The following is a 26397-nucleotide window of genomic DNA, read 5'->3' as shown; positions in this document are numbered from 1 at the left end:
TTTTTCCATCTTAGTTTGTGTCTGCAAAGGAATTGAGTGTTTCTAGGTGACCTTTAAGTGCAAGTCTAACATTCCTCCAGTGATGAATATTAGTTTCATTTATTCTAACTTTGTCTTGTGGCTCTATTTCCATGTTTTTCTACACATCCGTCAATTTTCATTTCAAAGCTACTTGTAGTGTAAGTCTTTGAACAACATTTGAAAAGACAACTAGACACCTAAATTTAATTTTACTAAATTTAAGTAAAAATTCAACCCCATAGAGCGGTCTAAATAACTCAACTGAGAGGACATTTGATTAACAAGAGATGCAATATTACCTATATCACTTGTTCCTCTGCCCAATAGCTAGAAAGTGTCTTGTAATATGGATTGAAGGAGTCATCCCATTGTAACACTGGAGCAGTCATCTGAAATTATGTCTTGCTCGGTTCTCCTCCATCTCCCACAAGTGCAGGAAAGTGACTCAGGCAGGGTGGACAGTGTCATTTTTACCAGGGTCTGACTTAGATGCTAGATATGATCGATTCTCTCTTCTCAGGCTGTAAAGCTCATGTGAAATATGATGAGTCACCTTTCCCACCACACTGAGATAGCCTTCTAGAGAAGGAAAACAATGCAGAGGAGGGACTTAGAATGAGAAAGAGAGACAGAAAGACAGACAAACAGACAGACTGAGCCAGATCCTAGAGGATGGAGTTCTCATAATATCCAAGATCATCTCCTGAAACTTCTTGACACATAAGCCAAAGTTTATGCCTGATTAATGTGAGTTGATTTCTGTCACACACAATCAAATAGAGCCCTGGATATTACAAAACAATAACCCACATGAACAACATCATGGTTATAAAAACACAGGATAGTGCAGCAACCACAAATAATTTCAGAATAACTCAAGCCCTTCATTTGTTTTCTTGAACATGATGAAGGGGACAGAGAACCTTAAAAATCCTTTTGCTTCCCCCGTCCAGTGGCTCACACGCCGCAGCTGTTTCTGCTCCTTTACATCTGTCTTCAAATTCCAGTCTCACATCAAGATAACCTCCTCCCCCAAATTTAACCTTTTGAACTTTTGTTCTCTCTTCCTTTCCTCCCTATTCTCATGCCTAAAGCTCAAAAGACCTTGTCTGTCAAAGCAGGACTCTCAGGGCAGGACTCACCTCAGAGCACAAGAAACCATGTTAGCAAATGAGGGAAGACTGGGAACGTCCATGCGTGCTTCATTTTTGTCCCATTGCTCCGCTTTTAAAAATGTTATAAAAAATGTTATAAAAATGCTTAATTTTAAAGTTACACAAATGTGGTTTAACATTTGTTGGCTTGTTTTTCCTTGCTAACCCAATGTCTTCCACATACATATTAGATACCTCATAACAAGTTTCTGAAAAAAAGAAGAAATAATGACGAGATGAATCTCTGAATGAACAAGAAAGGAATGTATGAATAAATGTAAAAATGAGACATTAGAGATTTGGGGGGAAATTATTACTGGGAAATTAAAGTCATGATCAATAAATGCTGGACATGGAGAAGATTAAAAAATACAGTTCTAAAATCCAACTCATTCTTTCACGTACATAAAAACAGAACAAAAAAAGAAAAGAACTTTGAAAGTAAAAGCAAGTCATATATATATGTATACATATATATGTATATATATATAGAAAGCTATCTACAATTTAAATAATCCCAGTGGTAGCTGTAACCAAGTGTATTAATTAGAATTCTTTGCAAGCCGCAGAGAACAAATCTGAATAAATAAGACATAAATGTATTTATTGGAAGAAGTATGTTTTACTGACCCAACAGTCATCTCCTCCCTCTTATCTTTGTGAACCGCACACTAGTTTTGTTCATGGCTCTAATTATCCCTCACCCATATGGCTCCAAGTTAGGTCTTAACTGAATAGAAGCCATTTCCATCCCTGCTACCAGTTTATGCTTATATGAGATGTGTGGGAAATTCTCCTAATGGGCTTCTGGGAAAAGCTTTCCTTACTTGCAGAAAGAGACTCAAGCAAGAAAGAAAAATCCCTTCTCCTGTGTCTGCAAAGAGGGATGTGGTGAAGATGTGATGACTGGATTTCTGTAGCCTTCTTGTGAACATAAGAGGATAGCCAACGGGAAGCTAACATATCAGGATGAAAGAGTGGGATGAGGCAGTCACTCTACATCCACATTTCTTGTTTCTGAAATGATAATTTCCCCAGAGCAACTCAGCTGAGCCAGGTTTTTCTGTTTTTCTGCAACTGACAGAATCCCAGGGATAGAGAACCATATCAAAGGGAGGCTGGACATCTGAGTTTGGGATTGGGTGGAGCCCCAGAAGCTGTGGAGGTTAGGAAGCAGAACCCAGTAACAGCTGCCTTTTGGTGAAAACAGTCTGGTTGGGCTGCGCTAGGTCAGGTGAACTGAATTCCAGTGTTGTCTTTTTGTTCCTCTCTTCAAAGCAAGTTTCAATTCCTAGGCTTGATTATATTCAGTAAGAAAGAATTAATTCCTCAAATCGGACTTTAGATTCTAATACAAGGTTAGGTAGATGCTGAACAGCCAAAAATATCAAGTGTCTACAACATCAACAAATTAGCTGGTTTTTCCCAAGATCTCCTGTATTATGGGTTTTCTTGTTTCTTAGTATTAATTCTTGGGGGCTTCCACTTCTCCTAATCATCTTCTGTCCTTATTTCCTGCTTCCATAACATTCTACGTCTTTATTTTAAATCATGCCTTCTGCAATGTCACTCTCGTCTGCCTTGTCTATGCCTTCATTCCCCAAATGTGGAAATAAATCAAGCCAGTTTTGTGTCTCAGATTTTCAGTGGAGTTTTGGGGTTACAGATGGAGATTACATTGGAGTATAAGCTGAGAACTAAGTGTAATATACCCGTCTAATAAAAAAAAAATAATAATCAACTATATCCCACCATGGGGAATTTGTTGCTGGATATGTTAAGTTCTAGCTCATGTCTCTCCATCCTATGACTATTTTCTTTTCCTCTCTACCAGGTTTTTTTTTTTCAATTTCCCCAAATTCCTTTAATTTCATAAACAGAATATTTCTCCATCTTGTACTCAAAATCAACCTTGTGGCCTATGCCTGCATAGCCAAGAACTCATTAAAGAGCTCTGTCAATGGGTTTCTATCCTTTAAAACACAAAGCATTGGAATAGCTTGGAATTAGTTTTTTCTTTACATGATACAAATTTTAGGATGTGCTTCTCTCTTTACCAACCTCTGTAAGCAGAAGGGGGGCAATTTAAAGACTTATTCTTCCCCATTTCACAGAAAAACCTGTGGGGATTGTTTTGTTTTTTCTCTTCCTTTTTTTTTCTTCTTCCCCATCCTCCTTCTGTTACTGCTCCTTCTTTTCCTTCTTCTCTCCACCCAATACAAAGGCAGTGACTGTAATTGATTCTTACGCCCATAATTCAAATGAAGAACAAAGTATGAAGTCCAGTCTGAAGGAAAGGGGGAAACCGGGTACCGTGTGATACGGCTGCTAGTCCCAATTCTGCAATGTACCAGCAGTACGATTTTGAGCTGCTTCTGAAGTCTGGGATTAAAGCTATGGTTTACCTATATCAGAAGGGTATTAGCAAGACTAAATTAGATGATGAATGAAAAAGTACATCCTCAACTATCAAGGACTACCCAAATGTAAGAGAACGAATACCAGATAGTGAATTCCATCGCTGAAGGTCCATGAGAACGAAGCTGCTGACTGTCTGTGATAAAAGGCAGGAATTCAATCAAAGAGCAAAGAACCCGGGGACTGAGACTTTGGGGCGCCAAGGTCAGAGTGGGGCCAATAACAAGACTTGACTTGAGATGGAGCGCTACTGGAATCCTTCTATTTCTCTTGCAGAGGCAGATTTGATCTCTGAGGTTGCTGCAGGTTCAAACTTAAGAAATCTTACTCTGCTCTTTCTCCTTTAAGGCTGAAGGAGCAAAGAGTTAATTACCTTGTTATATTTGTCTCTCTTGCAAATTTTCCACATGGGCTTTTTTTCTTAATTAGCCATCATATGAAACGAGAAGAATATTTATTATTTACTGTGTGTATTAAATTTTATGTCTTTTCTTCTTAATTCTTAAAATGGGTAAATTTACTACTTTTCATATTTCTCTCCTAGAAAAAGCAATGTTTTTATTTGTTGTTGTTATTGTTGCTTTTATTGTTTAGTTGTAGTCCTCATTTGACTTTTCTTTGGGTCAGTAATTCTTCATAAAAAACAAAATGAGAAAACCTTCTGGCGTGCTTTAGATTAATTGGAAGAAGCAAACAGTTTCCCCATACGTTTTCTTACTCTTAATGCTTTTCTTTTTATCGTTTACCCAATTTATATATGATACCTAGAAATGCCCACTGAGTATTGGTTAAATTATATGGCTTAACTTCAAGGCTCTGTAGTAACTTATTAAAGTATATTTTATAAAGTGATTTTGGTCATCAAGATAGCATGACTATACAACGACTTATGTGCATATGTGGCTTGTTGCCATGGTACTAAGTCAGCTCCAAAGGAAACATGAAATGCACACCTACATGCCAATTTCAATCTCAATTATATATCTACTGCAATTCATTAGACTTAGGGATTCCAAAGGGTTTATACATTTAAAGACTTGCTTAACTGGTTTAGAATTTAACTGCTAGCCAAGGTACTCGGAAGGAAAGCATTTCTGAATAATTCCTCTATTTAAAATCTTCTTTATTTTTACTCCGACAGTAGGTAACATATAACAATGCATTATACATAGTCTTATTTTGTGTATGTATGGCTTACTTCTATATCAAAAATGCTTTAAAAGCAAAGAATGTCTCTACTCCTCCTTCCCCACCTCCTAGTGCAGATACGGATATCTAATATAAGTTTCTCTTAAAAATGTTAGGCTTGACGGAATTCCCTGGCAGTTCAGTGGTTAGGACTCTGTGCTCTCACTGCCGAGGGCCTGGCTTCAGACAAAAAAAAAAAAAAAGTTGGGCTTGAATGGAAAACCTGGTCCACAAGTATCAATCAAGGTTCACTTAAGAGTTTCCCATAGCTGTTTAATATCTCAATGCAACAATCTAGGTTTTATTTGGAAATGATGATGATTTTATTATGTCTTAGGCCAGTCAAAGCAATTTTGAAAGCTCTGTTTGATAAGCTTCTTTTATCCCAGTTACATCTTTTGCTTCTCTCATCTCCCTTCCCCTCCACCTTCTCCAATTTCTTTCTTCTGTATCCCTCACATTTCTTTCTGTTTTGTACTCTCTCTTCTACTCTCTACACTTCAGCAATTACTTAGGAAAAAAAAGAGTCTGGCATTTTCCTATTGCAACTCAAAGGAAACCAAGCCTGAGCATATCTCTATAACATAAAGACCCAGTGGGTTCATTTTTGGGGGAAAAAAATCCGACCAGAAAGGAAAACAATCCAGATTTAAAAAATGTCACAATTAGGTTTTTTAAAAAGTATATATAGTTCAGCTTGTTTACTTGGAAAAGGGACACTTAATGTTCTTAATTATGTGTAAGTAAATAATCTACATTGATAGAATTTTACAGGAAGCTGCTAAAACTAAAATGTTTGAGAAAACAGATATTGCTTAATGGACAAAGAAGCCGCTGTACACAGCGCCCGTTGAAAAAACTGAGAAGTAAAGGACCCATAACACCCACAGGTGACTGGGAGAGTGTTTTGATATTTCTGCAGGTGTTTGTCTATAAAAGCATTTCAAGGTGTAGCTTTCTACTGATTCGACCTTGCTAAAAATCAATCTGGGAACTATCATTTGCTAATCAACGTCTTTTATCACATTTTCCAAACCTTTTTCAGGACATGAGAGTTTTTAGTTCCTCCTTCTTGAGAAAGAGACCCCCTGATGGGAGACCCTAAAGCCACCTCTGGACTTCGACACTATGTCTGCCCTGAATTGAAGGCCCTGTTGCTGAATTTCTCCAGTTTGCAAAGCAAGGAATTTCGCACTAAACTTGAGTTTCTAACTTAAAAATAAAACCTCAAACCTGCTCATCTATTGCAGGTAAATGTACTCCCTTTGTTTCATGGTATGCATTTAGATGCATTTGAAATAAAAGGTGAGTTAAATCAGAAATCTTGGGGACAAGCATTTACTATTTTAAAACAGAGAACGTCAAATGTTGTTTTTCAACCCAGTACCAAAGGGCATTTCACAGGTAATTTCTCAGAGCTGATGCTAGCTAATTATTAGCTATCATACCCTGCCTCCCATTCTAAGTGACTATCTCCTGGCAGAAAGACACAACTAGGAGTGTTTTGTTTCATTTGTCCTTGGAGTTTTTATCAACATCAAGAAGGTAGACTGAGCCAAAGTTAGAAGAATTCTGGAGCTAAGCAAAAAGCGACACATTTAACAGCCCCCATTAATTGGGGTTGTTACATGATTAATTTGAGAAAAACAGAAGAGACCGATTTCTTTACAACTCACAGTTGGATGCAACGCACTAAAAGTAATCCTGTAAATTACATTTTAAATCTTCAACATATTCCGAGCAGATAAATTAGTGGCATGATTGACCAAACTCCTTTTAAAAGTACACATATTACGATGCATCATAGTTATAAACAGATGGTATTTGGCCTCCTTCCTATTCTCAACATTTGGAATTTCTAAACTATGTGAATTAAACAATAATATTTTATAAACATACAAGGGATTTTGCTCACTGCTTTGTTAACATAGAAATTATACAATGCTGACATTTATTTAAATTTTAAAAAGTAAACAACAGTGTGCATTGAAATAAAGCAAACTAAAATCAACACAGAGAAGTATGTTCTGTGTGCATATTACCTACGATGGCACTGGCCTTTTTAAGGGAAGACATGATGGGTTGAAGAACAAATGGTAGCTTAGACGGGTCTAATCCTTTGTACTCCAAAGGCTCATTGAACACCTCTCTGTAAACAACGGATATTTATATCATAATTGGCTATTTGACCATCATTGTTCATTTACTGTATAACCTGCTATTACGGAGTTAAAAGAAGTTCCCCTTCATTGGCTCATCAGTTCTCATAGTAGTGAAAGTGTACTCGCAGTTTTGAAAACACTTCCACAAACGGGAATCATTCTGACACTTCTACTCAGAATGAGAAACATTATCATTATATCAATAAGTATGTATTTTTTTCTTTGGGGGAGATTATTGCCAGAAAGAAAAGGAAATGTATCAGATCTTAAGGTCATTTACTGAGATTCCTTTCTAAAATTACAGTTTTAACCCTTTGGCCACATTTTGGAAGGGAGACACATCTGCTGAGTTGATGTACAAAATAGAAGGCACTCGGTTTTCAAACACTATTCTCAGATTTGCAAAGTTGTCCTGGGATGTATAAATAATAAATCAGATATTTCAATCTGTTTTATGGTTTTTGAAAGCCCTGATTATCATTGTTTAGAGACATTCTCTTCTCAATGCACTTCCCAAGTGTTCTTGTTCTAGCTTCCAAGGCTGGGCTTAGGTAGGCCACCTTCCCCTACCTCGGTTTACTCCTGGACTGCTCTTCTCACATTTTAAACAAACAATCAACCAACCTCTACGTTCAGGTCTACAGTTTGAGGACCATTTCAAACCAGAGGGGGTAAAATCTTGAGTGATAGGTGCCAGCGATGGTCACCAACACTCCAGGCTAAGGTTTCTTATATTTGGTCATTGGAGTGCACCACTTTAGCGTACAATCTCTATTGGTGGGAAAGAGAGGAAAGTATGCTACAACTTAGATGGACAGAAAAGGAAAGGGCTCTGCTGAAACCAAGAACAAAAGGCATTTTTCTCTTAAACATACAGTTTTAAATGTGTATATGCAAATAAATACCTAATGATAAATAGTAATACTGGCGGGAAGGAGGTCCTTTTAAAAACATAGGTGCCTCAAAATGATATTAAACGTTTTCCCACGTTTTTTGGGAAATCAATGCGATACTTCTAGATATTCTCCTACCCAAACACTGCTTAACCTCTCTGTCCCCCACCCTCTTCGCGCCTTCTAAATAAACAATTGGTGGTCAGGAGGAGAAACAGTTTGCAATCCAAAACACAGGTATGAAGTGAAAAGAAAGGCGACCTGAGGGCTGGCAGTGGGATTGAAATCACACGTCTGAATATATGAGAGATTCGAAGAGGAGTATTTTAAAATTAATAGCCAGAATCCCTGCCTGGAGAGTTCCCGAGCCCATCCCCACTCCCTTCTCTGTTTTTGCTTAAGTTACATTCTTTAAAAAGGACAGCGGGGAGAGAAATCATTCTTTTTGCTTCATCTTTGTCGGATTCTCTCACTGAGATATGAGACTGGCCGACTCAAGGAACCAAGTACAATAAAATACTTAGACGAACAGAGAAGAGTTCTGCCCGCCAGGGCTACGCCGCCTTCCCGGAGGTGCGGAGGGGGACCAGTCAAGCCCGGCGCGAGGGAGCCAGGGCAGCACTGGGCCGTCCGCCACGTGTGCGTGTGTCAGCATGTGAGTGTCGGTGCGCGCGTGCCGGGGTGCGTGCCCGCGTGTGTGCGTGACAGTGTGCGCGTGTCGGACTGTGAGCGCGCCGGCGTACGCGTGCCGGCGCGGCTTTGCCCGGGAGTCCGAGCGAGTTGTGAGCGCGAGCGCGGCGGTCGCCCGGGGCTCGCTCGGCCCCGCCGCCTGGGACGCGCCCCGCGGCCTCGGGGCTCCTCTGGCTCTCGGTTCTGGGCTCAAGCGCCGCCGCGGGGGCTCGGTGAGGACTCCGTGACCTCGACGTCCCCCTGCGTCCCGTTTTCTCTCGCCGGGAGAGGTGTAGAACTATCTCCACGCGCTTTGGCCGGGATCGAGCGGGGCACTGAGGGCGAGCGCCGCCGAGGACCGGAGCTCGGGCACATCGGCCCCGGGGAGAGGTTGCGCGGCGAGCGCCCGCAGACCCTGGACCCGCCGGACCCTCGGCCAGCCCTTCGCGCTCTCGGAGGCTCTGGCGCCGCTGCCCCGACGCTCGGGGCGAGCAGGGCGAGCAGGGCGGGCGCCGGGGCGCGCGCTTTCGGGCAGGCGACCGCTTCTTCCGGCCGAGGCCCCCGCGCCCCGCCGCCGCCCCTCTGCCCGCGGCCCAGTCGGGCCACCCGAGCACCCAGCCTGCGGCGCGGGGCCAAACCCGACCGAAGGCGGAAGACCTGAGAGGCAGGGAGGCAAGGAGCAAAGAGGTAGCCAGCCTCAGACAAGGAATCCTTAATTACAGATTAAAGGCAAGCGAAACCGTGCACCACATTTTCCATGTGTCAGCTGACGGCAGCGACAAAAGGAAACACAGAATGCTGGGGGGAAGAAGGCCTGTCTTCCCCCCCCCCCACCTTTATTAACAGTGGAAATGTAAAATACATTAGGTAGTGACTCTGGGTAGGTGGTGCCTTGGGCCAAATCGCAGCTGCTCGCTTCTCGCTCCTCGTCGAGTAGGAGGACAGTTTGGTGATGCACCCAGAAGTCTGGGGAACCTCTTACAAAAAAAAAAAAAGGACTGTAACTACTCCGTTCGAGTAGATTTTGCTTCCTAAGAACTTAATTACTTACACATTTTTAAGTTTTAATATTTGGTGTTTATAGTGTTGCAATTCATTATCTTCAGTGAACTACCTCGCGCACGCGCGCGCGCACACACACTCGCACATTTTGTTTTGCAATTCTGTAGATTCCATTTTTTTCTGGCCCGATATCACAGCATTAGAAATACAGAGGAAAAGCCAAGCCGATTGAAAGCCAGGGAACATAGCTGCAAGCACCAGAGAGCACAAGGTCCCTCATGGTTCTGGGCTCTGGAGGAAAAAGGAGAGATGTATGCGTTGATGCCCTTTCTCTTAATTCATTATGATCACAAAACAATTTCCACCGTGTCCCTGGGATTTAAGACTCCAGTTCAACTCCATGACGTCCTAAATTCTTCACAGGGGGTAGAAAAGTGTTCAGAAGCCGAAGTCCACTCTGTGACCATCACAAACCTCTAGTTCTGTGCCCTCAATTTCTAACACAAATTAGAGACATGACCTTTGAGGGTCACCCTGAGGCATCAGGCATTGCACTTTTCTGTGTTTTCTTCCTCTTGCTGCTGGGTCAGCTTGAGAAATAGAGGAATTTGGCTTTGTTAGTAATGTGTTTACTGATACAATTGATGCAGCAGGTTGGAGGCGACAAGATCACCTTGCTTAGTCATTTTACCACCCTTTCTCTTTGTAGATATTTTTCTGTCTTTTATTTGTAACTTTTCCACCAGTGCCATTTTCCCCACAGCATTTAAAAAAAATTTGAAGTGCTTTTCCATGTGGTTCCAGTTAACTGATTTGCCCACACCCCAAATAATGCTATTTGCATTCAAGATTAATAGCTGCATATCAGTAATTCTTAAATACATCCTGATCCATATTTTCAGTTTAAATGATTCTTACATTATTGGCCAGACAAATGCCTGAACGAGTAAGTCTGTGGACTGGTTACCAGCCAGATGACAGCAGCGTTACACTCAGGGAACACAATTACAGTTTCTGCTCTAGTCTCTTCCACTGCAGAAGGCAGAGAGCCTTCCTTATTTGCCACCTTCCCCAGATGTGGCAGTAGATGAGCAGATTAATAAATTGCTGTAAATCATACTAAGTTGCAAGCCCTCCCCCCTTCTGGTACATATTTAGGAAAATCTTTTAAAATCTCCCTCAGCATCTAGTTGGATTTAGCCACACCCACTCCACATTTTGACTTTCTCCTTCAGTAAAATAAAGAAGGTGAAAGAGCAAATTAGGAGTTTTTCTTTCCCTGTAGCTTTCCAGTGTTTTGAGAGGATCATCCCGCTGTCGTTTTAAGCCAGTTTTGTTAGTTCGTGTTTTTACCACCCACCAAAAGAACAGCACAGGATTGAGTTCATATTAATAAATGATGTTCATGACTAGGTTTCTAAATGCCAGAGTTATGATTTATTTTTTTAAATGGGTGGAGAAAGGAGAGCGGCAATAAAACTAGCCCCTAAGTCACTCAAAATCCTTGGCTTCACACATCTATGTGGTTATTAATTTTTTTTTTTTTGGTCTTTTAAGTTTTGTCTACATTTCCTGTAAGTTCTACTATTATGGACTAAATATTTTTTGACCATTTACCTGTGTCCGTAGCTTCAAACCCTATGTTTATTATAGTTAGATTTACGGAAAGCATTACATGTTCCCCTTTTCTACTTTCTAAGTGTTTATAATTGTCCCTATTTATCCCCCACCCCCATTAAGAATTTCACAATAAAATCCTGTACCAAATAAATTAAACTCTGCAACTTCAGACACCCCAGGAAGAAGACATTAATCCACTTAGTTGAATACCCAGACCTCCCCCTCTCAATTTCAGCTCTTCTTAATGTAACATTTAGGCACGCAGCTGGCTCCTCAGACTTTCCTCCCTCCCTTTCATTCTGAATCATATTGGCCTTGTTTAACCTTCATTTCCTTTCCTACCCCCCCCGCATTTGTCCATGTACTTTTCTTTGACCACGTTTGTCTCTCTCTCTTTCTTTTTGCTACCCGGACGGAAAGTAATAAATATAGTTTTCTAAGACCTTAATACTTTCTGTTAAAATCCCATTCTCCCTCCCCATTCCACTATTAATGCTTTGTACAATTTTTATGCATCCTTCGTTGTGAAGTTACTGCTCTGTATTTTTCTGATTGATCATTAAGTTGTGCTGGCTTTTGAGAACTGCCTCCATAATCCCGAAGCAAAGCCTTTTTACTTGGCGTGCTCTTTGCCTTTGGAATGCCTTTCCTGGCAAGGACAGGCGTTTTGGTTTGACTATGATTCTTAAGTTACAATTCAAGGCTAATTTGTTCAGTTAGGTTTCTACTCTAAGCAGCTCTCTTTCTCACTGTTAAGTGCTCCATGAGGCTGCTTAGTTGAAGGGTGTGCTGTAAGCTCAAGATGTAATATATTTATATTGTACTTGATTATCAGTTTTCAAAAACAGCTGCACGCTTTGATATCTGTGTAAGGAAATATCAGAAGATAATATACCATTGGTATTTATTACTCTATAATTAAGGATGTGTCAGTGTTTCCTTTTTTAAAAAAACCCCTATTTTCAGAAATTCATATCTCAGGCATAAATTTCCCTATGAATTACAGTCTAATACCATATTAGAAGTATCTCCTTTTTAAGTTATCCCTCCCCTTCCTTTTCTTTCTAGGGAAATAAGTTTCAGGATGTAATTTCTGGGTTACTATCTGGGATGAGAGGAAGCAAGCCCTATGTTGCACAATTAAAGGTGCTTCTGCCACTGATGCCACCTGCTCCCTCTGCCCTAGGCCCCTTGCACCGGGCGAGATCATGGGGGCTGCCTTTTGGATAAAGGGCCAGCCTTCTATCTATCTGATAGACAACGTCTCCTTGTATGATGCGAAAGGCAATAAAGAAGACTCAGCTGTTCAGAAACATCACAGGTACCGCAAAGTCTGAGATTTTAGGACCAGGAATCAATCCTTTTGCATTCCTCTTCTCATGGTTACTTAGACTACAAATGCAGCCAGGCCAGGAGGAACATGAAATAAATCTATAGTCAGGTACTAGCAACATCTTCATCTATATTTCTTCTGATAGTATACCGAGAAGCAGGAGAAGGAGGGAAGGGGGAAAAGATGGACAGCCAGATATGTTCCTCTTCCCCTCCTTTAAGGGATGGTCTTGACCCGTTGAATTGACCACAACCTCCTGAAAGAGGCTGAGTTCTAGACCCACCATGGGACCCAGAGCAACTCAACCTCACCTGAGCCCTCAGTTTCCCCACAGCTAAAATGGGGACGTTACAAAATAAATGCTTACCAGCAGGGCCAGGAAATTTATGTGATGTATAAGTCCAGCAGGGTGTAAGGCCACAGGGAGTGGCAGGGGCCTGGGATGGATGTAGAGACCCAAAGACTCCCTACAGGCATAATAATGGTCATAATAAAAACACTTAATGGTGGGATCAATTGGGAGATTGGGATTGACATGTATACACTAATATGTATAAAATAGATAACTAATAAGAACCTGCTGTATAAAAGTAAATAAATAAAAATTTAAAAACATAAAAGCACTTAAAATATCAGCAACACCACAGGACCTCTCGTTCGCCTTCTATAACCAACTGCGTGGGCCACCCCCTGCTGCCCTTTGCACTCTCCTACCTGGTGAGGGGAGAAACAGTAGGGAACCAGGGGTTCCCAGTGAGTCACAAGCACTGAACTTCGTGCTTCCTGAAAGACAGGTGGGTGACAATGACACTATCCCATGCAGGGAAAGACTTATACAAAACATCTTTCTGTTTCTATAAGGCAGTCTGGCTCTTAAATAAGCCTTAATACGATGCCTTAATTTTCTCGCTTGTGAAATGATGACAAAACATTACATTTTCAAATATAAAGGGCTTCAAATTCTCGAGAAAAGTGTTACATAAGTACTTCTAGTAGAAATCACATCTTCTACCGCTCCATCTTAGGTCTGCTATTTAAATGCAGTAACTGATAGCACAGTAAACATTTTAGATTATCTCTCAGGAGACATCAGTTCTTTATATCAGTTTATGGGAACAAGATGAACCTGTCCCTAGGGTTGAAAGTCATTACCACAGAGATATGGGAGAGGATAAGGAATCACTAAAGTGGTGATAAGTGATGGGAGGACCCCTGAAGGTACTGACCCCTAATTCCAATTTAGGAAAATGGGCCAGAGGATGAGTGGGGATCCTGAGGTCATACGTAACTCAAATGCAGCTAGGGCATCCTGAAGATACTAGGAGGACTCCTTTCATGGCAATGAAAGTCTTGTGTCTTAAAGAGGAAAGGGGACAGGTAACAGTACAGGAAGTGGGCTGAGCGGTTAGCAGCTCAGACAGCTCTGTGCCCTACCACAGAGCTCTGAATTTTTCAAGATAAAAAAAGACAGGCTGATATAACAACTTCCTACATCTTCCTCTCTTTACTCTTCAAAAGGGAGTTTGTTGAGCTATAGTTTTCCATCTTATATTTATAACGCCACAGGCATTAGTTAGAAATGGTGACCAGCAGCCCCAGGAAAAAGGAACCCACAGACAGTCAAGTTTTTCTTCCTAGGTATGGTTTGTTTCAGGGTCAAGGTTAGGTCCTTGGCTCCAAATAAGCAGAGGAAACTCTTCTCATGCAAAACTGGCGGTTAGGGCAGTTTCTTTCACTGCCTGGAGAAAAATGGTTTTCTGACCCCATCAATAGTTTAGAGTCTAGAAATGTTAAGAATGGTGCGGTAGCAAAGTATTTAGAGCTCTTATATTATACATGGTGACCAAAGTATCTATAGCTCCTATCAAAAGGTATATCCAATAATAACATTTAAGACATGTAAAAAGTCATAAAGGGTAGAAATAAACCTTTGTGTGCTATGACCCAGCTTAAGATTAACTGTACAGTAAGCACACCTCTCCCAGTTATATGTCTGGTCTTCCCACCATCACTCCTCTGACTTAATCATTATTGTAAATTTGGTGTTAATTCCCAGGTTTTTTGTTATACTTTAATCACATATGTACATGTCTTTGAGCATCATGTAGAATTGTTGCATGTTTTTAAACTTTCCCAATTACATCTTAATGAATAACTTCGAAGGGAGGGCACGTTATTGAAGCATCAGTTGTCCTGTATCTGAATTCAAGTTTTAAAATGAAACATGTTCTCCAGCTTTCCACTGAAACAGAAAGGCACTCAGGGTGATACTTGTCAATAGTCAATAGAGGAATATGAATATCTCTCATAGAATATGTCAACATTAAAATACAGCATGGACTATCATTTGAAAACTGATTCTATCACCCACAGAAAGTATCTTGAGACTTAAATGAAAATTTTTTTGTGGCTCATAATATTTCTGGGTAGCAGATGCTTTCTCAAAAACAGATTTTACTTTTAAAAATATCAAATATAATTAACACCTTCAACATAAAATGAAATCTTTGCTTCCAGATGCATTTCAAGGTGTTGAAATGAATCTGTGCAGTCCTCTATGGCTGAGTTTCCACTGACTTACTGATTGTGCTGCCATCTTTATGTGGCATGTCTGAAGAACGGAGAGCTAGAGCAGGGCATTTAAACTCAACCGTATTTGAAGGATGCTTGTTAAACCAGGACCATTTGGGGAGAGGTCTTTTGACCTATTCCTGATTAACCTGGTATAAATGAGTAAGTTAAGAACTGGATGCTCTTCTATTTATTATAGAAACACCTAGCCAGAAACACAGATTAGGTAAATTCAGGGCAAGCATTCTGGACATTGTATCAAGGTTGATAATGGGCGGACTTCTAAAGACATTTAAGATTAAAATTGGTTTAATGATTAATTTAAAAAGAATAAAATGAACAGAATTGAATGCTCAAAAAAAAATTGTTTTTCCAGAACCGTACTAAAAATAAGAAACAAAGGGACTGTTTGCTCTCTTTAGTGAAAGCAAGGGAAACAGGAAATAGTCAACTTGTACCGTTGATTATCCTCTGACTTCAACAAAATATGGGATAACTTACTTAATAACCCTCCATGCCACCATGTCATGGCTGTTGAGAAGCATACACGCACATACATAGATACAGTTATCTTTTCAAATGTTAAGAATTACACATTTACAAAACTTTTTATTGCTTTTTTGCACTAATACCAAACCCGACAGCATGGTTTTAAGAAGTGACCACTTTCATGTAAAGTTTTATTCCAGAAGTAATGCTGGGCACAGCTAAAGACGAAATTTGATTTGAGTTTATGGGTGTAGGAAAAAAACCCTCCATACACAGGTAACTTGCAATATTTTGTTTGCCAGAATCAGGCAAATATTTAAATGTTTTCAATGCACTATCTGAACAGTAATTCATGCTGTCTTCCCATCACTTAGTGAGAAAAACATATATGGATAGTTGTGCATGTAATATCTTGTTCACTGTAAAATGTGAGCTCATTATTTGCAGGATAGTAAAACATAGTAAACTAAGCACTGTTTCTTGGCCGTGAGCACGTAATATTGTTTGAGAGACATCATCTATGATAGGGCACCTTTCTAACTGAAGCATCTCTTTAGATGATAAACCCTGCGCAGGAGAATAGTCTTAAGAACCTCTTAGGCATATTTATATCTTAACTTTTCCACTCAAAAGGAGCATAACTGATAGATTCCGAGTTCCACAGTCTCAGACCAGAAGGGACTTCTCAAATAATTCCTGAGCTCTTTGTTTATGGGTTGGGGGTAATTTGTTCAGTGCCTTCTCAAAAGCGGGAGGAGGACTCAAGGCTAGTGCTGTGATGTCCATCACACATATGGCTCTCACTGTGTGCAAAGACAGAGCCTGTTGTTCCTGCTTCTTACTCTTCCTGCTTTTATTTTTATTTATTTATTTCTTTATTTTGCGGTACGCGGGCCTCTCACTGCTATGGCCTCTCCCGTTGAAGAGCACAGGCTCCGGACGCGCAGGCCCAGCGACCATGGCTCACGGGCCCAGCCGCTCCGCGGCACATGGGATCCTTTCGGACCAGGGCACGAACCCGCGTCCCCTGCATCGGCAGGCGGATTCTCAACCACTGTGCCACCAGGGAAGCCCGTTCTTCCTGCTTTTAAATTCCCTGACCTCATGGGCCTTGAACTGCTGCTTTCTCTGACCTGCAAGTCTGCCTCTATCCAGAGGACTCTCTCTGGCCCCCTGACCTTGATCTATTTCCTGCTTACGCTTTTGGCACCTGTGAAATGGGCCCTACTAGACTTTTGAACCAGTGCCCACTCTATCTCGGATGCCTGCTAGACCACTCAATCCTTCTGAAAGCCAGAGAGCCAGGCTTGGCCCTTGTCTATCCCCCTCTCCCTGGCCGCTTCTCACTCTACAGCTTAGAGAAGTTATTCATTTCAAAAGCTAGGAAAGTTACAATTTACCTGCCAGTAAACAGAAGATGGTTTATCAACAGACTCTACCTTAATGACTACAAATGTTTACCTCCTGCTTTCCAGAATGCAAAGAAAATCTTGGAAATGTCATAATATCTTACAAACATTTGCAAAACAGATCCTTGTTCATCCGGAAAAGAAACAATTGTATTCGTTGTCTCTGACACAAGGAAAGTGTTCAGTGAGAAACATACAGATAGATGTACACACCTTACACTGAAATGAGATATGTTAATTAAAAATTGCAGTGGGCACTTTATTAAAAATTTATTTTACAATCTAGCCATTCAAAACATCTTGACATCAACAAATAGAGCAGCTTGACTATTGGAATCATAAGTGATTTATCTTGAAAAGATTATATTTGTAGCTGGATGCAAATACTTTTGATGGATATTTATATCAAAATTACTGGTTTTGTTAGAAGTATTTTAATTTCCCTATTTTTATCCCTGGAAAAAAATTAAAACAAGTATCTCAGTGTTCATTTTATGGATGAGATGGCCCCACTTAGTGTATTTCCCATGTTTGTCTGAATTACAGCTGTTTATCTTGCAACTTTTCTTTAAGATAAATTAAATGCAAATGTAACTCTGTGAATCATGGGAATACCTGCCAGACCCCTTATTAATACCTTCACTTAAAAACCCCTGTGCCAGGGAGTCATTAATTTGCTAAAAGAAAAGTGCTAAAGCAGACCTTTGCCCACAAACATTTCTGAGATGGCTGCCCAATTAGTTGGTAGCATTCTGAGCCTCCTTTCAGACCCTGTGGCCCTTTGAGGACACAAGAAGGCTCCGATGATAACCTGGCAACCTAGGTAGAAACCCAGCCAAGTGAGAGTGTTTGAAGCTGTAGTTTGGCTGCCATCGTGTCGGCAAAAAGAAAGAATTCAGGCACCATGTCATCCAGTACAAAGGATAAAAACGGATTCAACCGGAAATTCAATGTGGCATCACATATGGGATACATGAGTGCGGTTATACAACAGGCCACATATTTTTTTTGAACAGTCTCCTCCATGTGATGCCGAGGACATGTGTAACCATCATAACGTCTCTAGGAATCTGTATTTAATTTGAGTTGGGGTGGTGGCAGGGATTGGAGATCTGAAGCTGCCACAGGTTTGTGGCAGATGGCTCTGTGTCAGCTATGACAAGCAGCCAGGCTCAGCTTCCTCTGCAGATTTTCTTTTCTCTCTGATCAGGTAAATATGGGCACACTCTGGAAAGTTCTACAGATTCTGCCTTAGGCTGCAAGTTTGTGACTTAGCCCCATCTGTCACAAATCTTCCCTAGGTTCTGCTGTAAGCAGAGACCTGAATTTACCGTGTAGGGCTGCCCAAGAAAAAGGAGCTATTTCACCCTGTAAGGGGGAGGGAGAGAAGAGAAAGCAATGAGGAAGCATTAACGACCCGAAAGACTAAAGCATGCTGAAAATTCATATTGCAAATTTGCATAATTTATATCAATTAGACTTCAAAAAGCCACCAAGTAAATGGTTCTCGAGTTTCATCACCTCAGGAAATCCCAGTTTCTGATTGGTTTAAAGTGTAACTGTATTTCCAATCATTGGGGAAAGCTGCCTACCCCCTTTTTTTTTGCAAATGGGTACATTTGACTGCACACATATTTCCTGGTTTATGTTATGGATGACAGCTATTAGAAGTTTATCATCCAACTTTTAACTTTTATAAACATAAGATACACAACACTCTTAATACATGTTTTTGAGGATGTGAATTTTACTTTTAAGTGGTGAAGGCACAAGAGAAATGCCATTACTGTTACATGGAAATTATAAAGCACTTCAAGTTTACAAACGGGTTTATATTCATTATTTCATTATAGCAGGGCCTCAGGGGGAAAATGCTATTAAAAATTAAGGAAAAAAGAATTCTTCCAAGTTTACAGATGAATCATATAGAGGCCAAGAAGTTCACCTACAGCCAGGCTACAAATTAGTAGCAGAGAAAAAGAAGCAGCCAAAACCTCTAACTGATCTTAATCACCCCGAGTATATCTATTGTGCTAAAGAGTTTTTGCTTTTATTTTACTTAAACAAATCAAGGAAAAACCAAGCCAAAACAAAATCAAGGAAAGACGTGAAGAAAGAGAGAGGGAAGAGTAGTGGGGAGGGAGGGAGATGGAGACTGAGAATTTGCCTTAAATTGTGCTGGTGCAAATGAGAGATTTTAGAAGTTCTAAAAACATCACGAGCTTTTAACTGTTCATTTTTAAGGAAAAAAGTAATGACTTTGGAGGCGTGTTAATACTAGTGAGTACCACCTTATTCACACCTAGAGTAGAAACTCAAATTAAAAGGGGGCTATAAAGTGACCAGTCTCTTGAAGGAACCTTAAAGTGGCTTGGCTGTAGTTCGGGGAGATATAGCCTGATATAATTAAGACAAAACCACAAATGGCTTTTCTGGGCACTGAGTCTGAATTGTAAGCTTAAGCATTGTTTGGAATCACTTTTAGGCAGAAATCTGAAAATTGCCCTCTCCTACAAATAACAGCAGGTTATAAAGGTTTCTGGAATGTTGAAGAACTTGAAGAGGAGAACAAAATAAAAATCAGCTGCTATCATCTGAAAAAACTTAAGAAACTACAGTTTACCCTCGTAAAGCAAAGGAAGGATGGCATCTCTTTTTTTTTCCCACACAGAATATCTCTCAATTTGTAAATAAAACTAAATGAAACATAGCGTGGGAATGAAAATCTATTCTGATAGTCTGGGCAGTATATACTTTATACAACTGCCCCACTTGTACTCTTGTGCTATTTTTCAATACCAGTAACAAGGGGGTGAACATAAATTTTCTTCTAAAGCATTTAAAAATATAATGATCAAAGTTTCTCTAAAAGCACAAAGTACCGATCTCAAATAATTGTTGGGAACTTTCGGGAAGTAAATTCTCATAGTCAAAATGAGCCAAAAATTACAACTTCCCGGTATTAGACTTACTTCGGTTGTAAAAGGAAGCCCGATGTTAGTGTAAGAAGTTAATCCTTGGCTGATTACTTTATGATTACTTCTCGAATCTTGTGTTCAAGTTTGGTTTAGGAGTCATCAAAGAGCTCCCTATTCCAGATGAAGTGAAACCTACTTTATCTCTGTGGCAAGTGTTTGGCTAATGGGTCTAACCTACTCAGAAAAGGACGCGTCCTGAAAGTACAAGAAAGCTGCAGTCAACGGTTGAGCCTAGTGGCAAACTTTTTAAGAAATGGCTTTAGATTTTTAAAAATTCAGAACATGGTTTTTAAAATAATTAAGAAACAGTTTCTGCATGTATTTCTTTAAATATTTTAAGAAAAATGTGTGTGTGTGTGTGAGAGAGAGAGAGAGAGAGAGAGCAAAAGAGAGGGGGAGATAAAGGGAACACACTTGCACGCACGTGAGGAATTTAAACATTTCAAGTCTGAAACCATTTCAGGTGAGAAGTCATGGGCACAGAGTTCTGTAGTAGGAAGAGTCACTTTAAGAAAAAAAAAGTATCAAATTCTGTTTCTGCTTTTCAGTTACTAGCATTCTGTTTCAAATCCTGCTTCAAGTTATAGCCCCCAAACTCTCACTCATATTGAAAGTATAATGTCTCAAGTGAGAAGAGAGCCAAGTGTTAGTAGCCTTATTCTAGTCATTAAATTTCTAAGTGTGAATCCATATGAAAAATCCTATCCTAAAGTGAACTCTACATGGTAAGTAGTTGAGATGATTTTAAAATGTAAACTTTTAACAACAGAAAAAGAGAGTAAGGTGTAAAAATGTAAAAGGAGCAAATTAAAGAATTCAGTGACATTCTATCCTTTTAGATCTTAGAAGCATATGTTTTTAAAAGCAAAACAGCACTGTCCAAGGGAACAAATCTAAAAAAACCCCCCAACACTCTCTTTATAGTATACACAAAAGTCTCTTCCATTGCATAAGAGAAGTAGGCAAAAAGCTGCCTTGGGGGAAATAATTCTCTGGTATTTAGTGAGGGCAAATGTTACCTGATATGTTTATATTTATAAAGCACAAGGTAAAAAAATAGTGTAACTTATTATATCTTAATTATAAAGTTTTAGCAGGCATTCTTTTTCTGTTTTAGCTCTAAATCTTATTACAACAACCCAACTAGATCTGTGGTCCTTCCTGTGATTTCTACCAGTTTGTCCTGACAATTGCATTATAAAGCTCTTGATTACTTCTATTTCTTGGACTAATTTATTAATTTTTGAGATGAATTTTTGGATATTATGTCATCAAAACCTATGAATGAGGACATATATTAAAGTGTATAATAGATTTATAAGAAAAAAACATCCATGGTAAAAAGTATGTAAAAGGAATTACATATATACATTCTTATAAATGCTTATGCGTGAAACACTAATTTATAAAACTTTGAGCTGGACCATTTTAGGATGCGTGGACTAAAAATATATGTAAACCATAGTAACATGAAAAAACATTTAATGTATAGGCTATCTTTTAAGCTATAGGAGGAACAATTTGGTATATTAACAGCATACCACTAAGCTGACATTCTTTCAAAGTTTTTCCAGAAGTTGTTGGTAAAATAAATAATTATAGCTATGTTACGGCAATAGCTGTATTAAAATATTTCAACTGGAGATCTGTTTTTTATTGTAACTAAAAGCAACCTGTTGCAGTAATTTTTGAAATGGTTAAAGATTTGCAGATGCAAAATAACAGGGAATAATAAGGCCTACCTGGAAGCCAAATTAAAAACGGATAAATTTTGATGGTGGAAATACAATTATCAATGCTTCACCATTTTCATCACAAGGTAAAAACATTCCTTCCTGCCCCCTTTTTTGTACCGATATGTGGTGATGGGTGATAACTAAGACTTGAGGTGGTAATCATTTCACGATATATGTCTGTCATTACGCTGCACACCTTAAACTTATACAGTGCAGTATGTCAATTATATCTCAATAAAACTGAAAAAAATATTGCCCAAAAATTCACCAGAAGGAAAAAAAAAATCAATAATTCAACGGTAAACTCATTGAAAATAGCTTTGTGTCATATGTAGAAAATGAATCCACTTGTGTTAATACATATTATTCTATCTCTTCACTTTCATAATCTGCACATTTTGATAGTCTGTCACGTGGGAAACTACTAAATTAATATTTTACACAAACAAGACCACGACTGAACTTTCAAAATTAGGAAATCTGGATGTAAACCTTGGAAGTCTGTTTTCTCTTTGAAGCTTCCCATGTATACGATACAATCGTATTGACTGAAGGAGTAATACTGAAGCCTGGAACTGTTCAGTCAGCATTTTAAACTATTATGAGCTACCTTCTGAACCATTGCCAAGTTAATAGACAATGAAAGATAATGAGCTTGAAATTGGGTGTTAAATTGCATTTTTGGTTCTCTCCCTTTTTCTTGAAGTTTAACTGTTTCCTGCAGAAACAGAGTCATGTTTTGATGTATCACTATGTAAATATGTATTTTAGGCCATGACAAGGGGAAGGAGAGAAAAAAGGCAGCGAACTGTATTTCATGTAGGAAGATTATATATTAACACAGGAAAATTAAAATATGCTGGATTATAAAACTGCTAGATTGTAAACTATACTGGATTTATGTAAAATGAAGTTGCTACATTCAAAGAATATAAAAAGGTATATTACTCATGGCCTAGAGCCACCTTCAAAACTCATAAAGCAGATTTGTCCCAGTTCAATTACTTAGACTTTTAGTAGGGTCTCTTTGTGTTGTTATTTCAACAATGTAAAATTCTTGATTCAAACAAGGGAAAAGAGATAATGAATGAGGGAACTGAATGATGATGCTATTTAAACTCTTTTCCTTTTGCCTTTGTCATTCAGAGAGGATACTGAGAGTCTAATTCTAAACAAACTGAGGGTTTTTATGTAATTTTACTAAACTGGACAAAGGAAACATTTGATTCTTTGAAAATCATCTTCAAAGTAGTTAAAAAAATGAACACCAAACTTCATGAATGTCATTCACCTGAATTTTTGAGGACTGAAGATTTCATTCTGATGGGAAGAAAGGCTTATCCTCATTAGTATAATTGTAGAATCTTTCCTTTACTTCCTTTTAAACTAATGAGTTACATTAATCCAGGTTCATTTTTATAAGCCTCTTGGGGCTAAATGTAAAGGACAGTCATCTTAGAAAACAATAAATAAAAAAAAAAGCATGTACTGTGCATTAAGTGCACGTATTTCATAAGGCCTAGGTTAATACAACTAGCATCCAGTTTAATTAATCCTTGTTAGTGTAACAACTAATATCCCTCCCTAGCATGTTTCCTTTAAACATTAGTATGTTAATTAAATGTCTTTTTTTTTTAAGATTTTTCTTTGTACTTCAATATGGCATTTATACCACGTAAATCTCTTCTCAATAACTACCTTATAGAGATGTTTTCTTACAATATCTGGTCTCTTGCAGAAATTCTGGAGCCTTTTTGAAAGCTGTTCAGGTGTAGAATACAGATATTCAGCTGCAGGAAAAACAGATACATTTTTAATGAAACAAAAACCTCAAAGCACACACTTGATATTAGTCACTTTACTAATTAAAAATGCATATTGCTCTGTGCCGCCTCGTGTTTTACATTATTTAAGCATGATTTTATAAGGTTACCTCAGCTCACAAGGATGTTTAATGCTAAATAAGACTGTGTAGTTGTGCTGTTTAGACATCTCCTTTGGGTGATTAAAATACATTATTCTAATGTAACACAATGCATATGTGATATATTTAGTGATGAGAATTTTTTCGAAGAACTAGTACGACAGCCGTATGTACCCTGTACAACAGTTGCATATTATTAACTAGTCAATTGTTGAAATAATTTGGTGTGACTTTCAGTCCTCAGTTTTTCTCTGTGTATATCATTAAAAAAAATCTGTAAGCAATTGCAGCAACACTGACCTGCTTATAAAAATCCATCATTATGGGATGTGTATGCTAACAATGAAGAATGCTATTTGAAAACTTGCTTTTTTGTTATCTTAAAAGAACAGATGGTAAATATAAGCTTACTCTAATGTATTAAAACACATAAAATTTTCCTTAACACTAACATGTTGACTTGCCAAATAAACAATTGCTCCTGCCTAAGTTTATTTTCAAACTTTCTAATTTAGCATGAATCATGTATTAAATCTCAACAAAGACGAAAGTACATTAAAGTAGCTACCTGGAAATATTTCGGGATAAACCAAATCTTTGGGACAGAGTGGGTAACAACCACAATACACAGCTTCCAACCTAAAGAAATTTTAGGAAGAGGATAAAAATATATTAAAAAGACATTACCATCAGAACCAGAAAGTGGTTTTGTTTGTCTAAGTTAACAGTATGAGCCCAGAGTTAACTGGGATGAAGAATATGGTCGGCAGTACAATCCGAAAAGCCAAAGTTGCTCTTTTAAAAGATTTTATTAATCATATATGAATTTCATAGAACAGAACCAACAGCATATGTTTTGTTCACTGAATTAATCAAAGCGCAGCTCTGCATTTTTTTTTTTGTTTTTAAAATACTGTTTAACACATTTTATAATCAGCAGATAAACACATGTAACAACATGGTAAAGTATGGACAGCTTTTCTTAATAATGCTGCAAAGCCCCAGAATGTTCATTTTTCAAAATGTTTAAATAAAATAGCAAATACTTTAACACTGTAGCTGTAGAAATCATCGAGGCACTTTTAAAAGCATCAGAAAAAAATTTACAATCTGTTGTGATGGGGCATTTTCATTTTAAGCTTAAAGCTTCAGAATAGTTACTTATTAGGCAGGATATAGAACTATTCCCCCCTTTTACTGAAAAACTCTCATGAAGATTACCTTAATGAATATTTTGCTTTCTTGACTCAAAATTCAGCTCATTTTCCATTTTATCCAAAAAGAATACTGCTATTATTAAACAAAGAAACAAGAAAGTTTCACTTTGTGAGAGGATTTCCCCAGGGACCACCTACCTATAGGAAGTTTTTCTTCATGTCATAGCGGTAAGGGTTAAGTACAAGAAAGGTATTGCATCTTGATGGCTGTGTTAGCCCTGCATAATGGCTATTGATCTGACATACAATAAACCTTAAAGATACCACTGTAATTTCTGTTGGCTAGGAATTATGCAGTGAAATTCAAAACACTCTTTAAAATATGTTTATTTTATGAGAAACTTTGAATTGCATCCAAAATGTTGACCAAAGGCAGAATTTTATTTTGAACTGCAGATTTTTTTCAACCCAAGAATAGTTTGAAGTTATGTCAATGTTTACCTTGTTTATTTACAGCGACAAAGTACATGCAATTTAAGCTGTTTTTAAGTGGGTGATGTTTTCCCTATTTTATAACTGAAATTAGTTTAAATGAAAAGTATTTACTTTGAGCTGCAAAGTTTGGAAAAACACTGAGTTCAAAGTTTTGCTTAAGAACTGCTAGCAGTTACCAGATAACACAGTGGAAAGGCACAGGATCTAGTTACCAATGATTAATTTCAAAATCCAAACTAATATCTAATATTCTTTTTTACATAAATAGGGTATGTATAGAAATTCTTATCATAAGCACAGCTATAAAACTGTGCACTGTGACTGCATTATGAAACATTCACAAAAGTTTTGAGCACATAGACTGGGGATATTCTTTATGAACAAAAAGAAAATATGCACTTTATCTGAAGACACTCAGTTTTAAAATGCTTTGCCAATCGAAAAGCAAATACATATGAACATTCTCTTATAATTATATAAAATCAAAAGAGTGAAGTCACAGGCATTTCAGAAAGTGCACGTTATCTGCTTTTTAATAATGGATTTGAATTAGAGTGTTCTGTTCCCCGAAAGAAAACTGCAGGCCAAGTTACATTTTGAGTCATCGTATGAGCATGTACTCTGCCATTTCCAAAAAAACCTCTGCTAATTAAAATACAGTGAGAGAGGAATGGCATTATTTGATTTAGGAAGAAAAAAAATTTACAAACTTGGATTCCAACTTTTATTTGTAAATTATCTTCTTCGTGGTTATATTTCTAATTCAACAAGAAAAAAAACAATCACCATTTTTGGTTATAATTTTGACCTCTAAAATACTAAACCTTATTATACACATTATTTATATCAAGACTGTGTTTTAAAATATATTAAATTTGCCACAATATTTTAAAAGAAATTTATAAAATTCCTTCTAAGTTTCTCATATTTTGTTATTTTGAAGAAAATTATCATCTCATGACAGTAATACAATTATTCATCATTTCAATTCTTATGCACTACCAGTTAAATAATAAATAGGGTTCCAATTGATCTATTGTTAAAATGACTAGCAAATGACCTTTTTATTCCAATTAACAAATCATCTGCTAAATCTATGAATCTTAATATTCAGATCTATTCACTTCAATTCATACAATTTATCTGCAAATAGTTGTTGGGCTTTTGATTCTAAATAT

General features: G+C 38.2%; 1 protein-coding gene across 2 annotated transcripts in view; it reads right to left on the bottom strand.

The window, feature by feature from the left end:
* Window positions 1-17187: 17187 nt before the first annotated feature.
* Window positions 17188-26397, bottom strand: part of GTDC1 (glycosyltransferase like domain containing 1) — a gene marked incomplete at its 3' end in the record, with an annotated part of 383897 nt that continues 374687 nt past the window's right edge. For both annotated transcript variants that reach the window (XM_082658781.1, XM_082658780.1), the window contains exons 9-11: window positions 24136-24206; window positions 23342-23433; window positions 17188-18297 (exon numbers count right to left, since the gene is read on the bottom strand). In XM_082658781.1, coding sequence (XP_082514907.1) covers window positions 18214-18297; window positions 23342-23433; window positions 24136-24206 — 247 coding nt within the window. The remainder of the gene's footprint in view (window positions 18298-23341; window positions 23434-24135; window positions 24207-26397) is intronic.

This window comes from Grampus griseus (assembly GCF_964374135.1).
Source record: "Grampus griseus genome assembly, chromosome: 7".
NCBI classification, from domain to species: Eukaryota; Metazoa; Chordata; class Mammalia; order Artiodactyla; family Delphinidae; genus Grampus; species Grampus griseus.
Note: the sequence above shows the minus strand (reverse complement) of the source record. Positions and strands in the feature narration are given on the sequence as shown.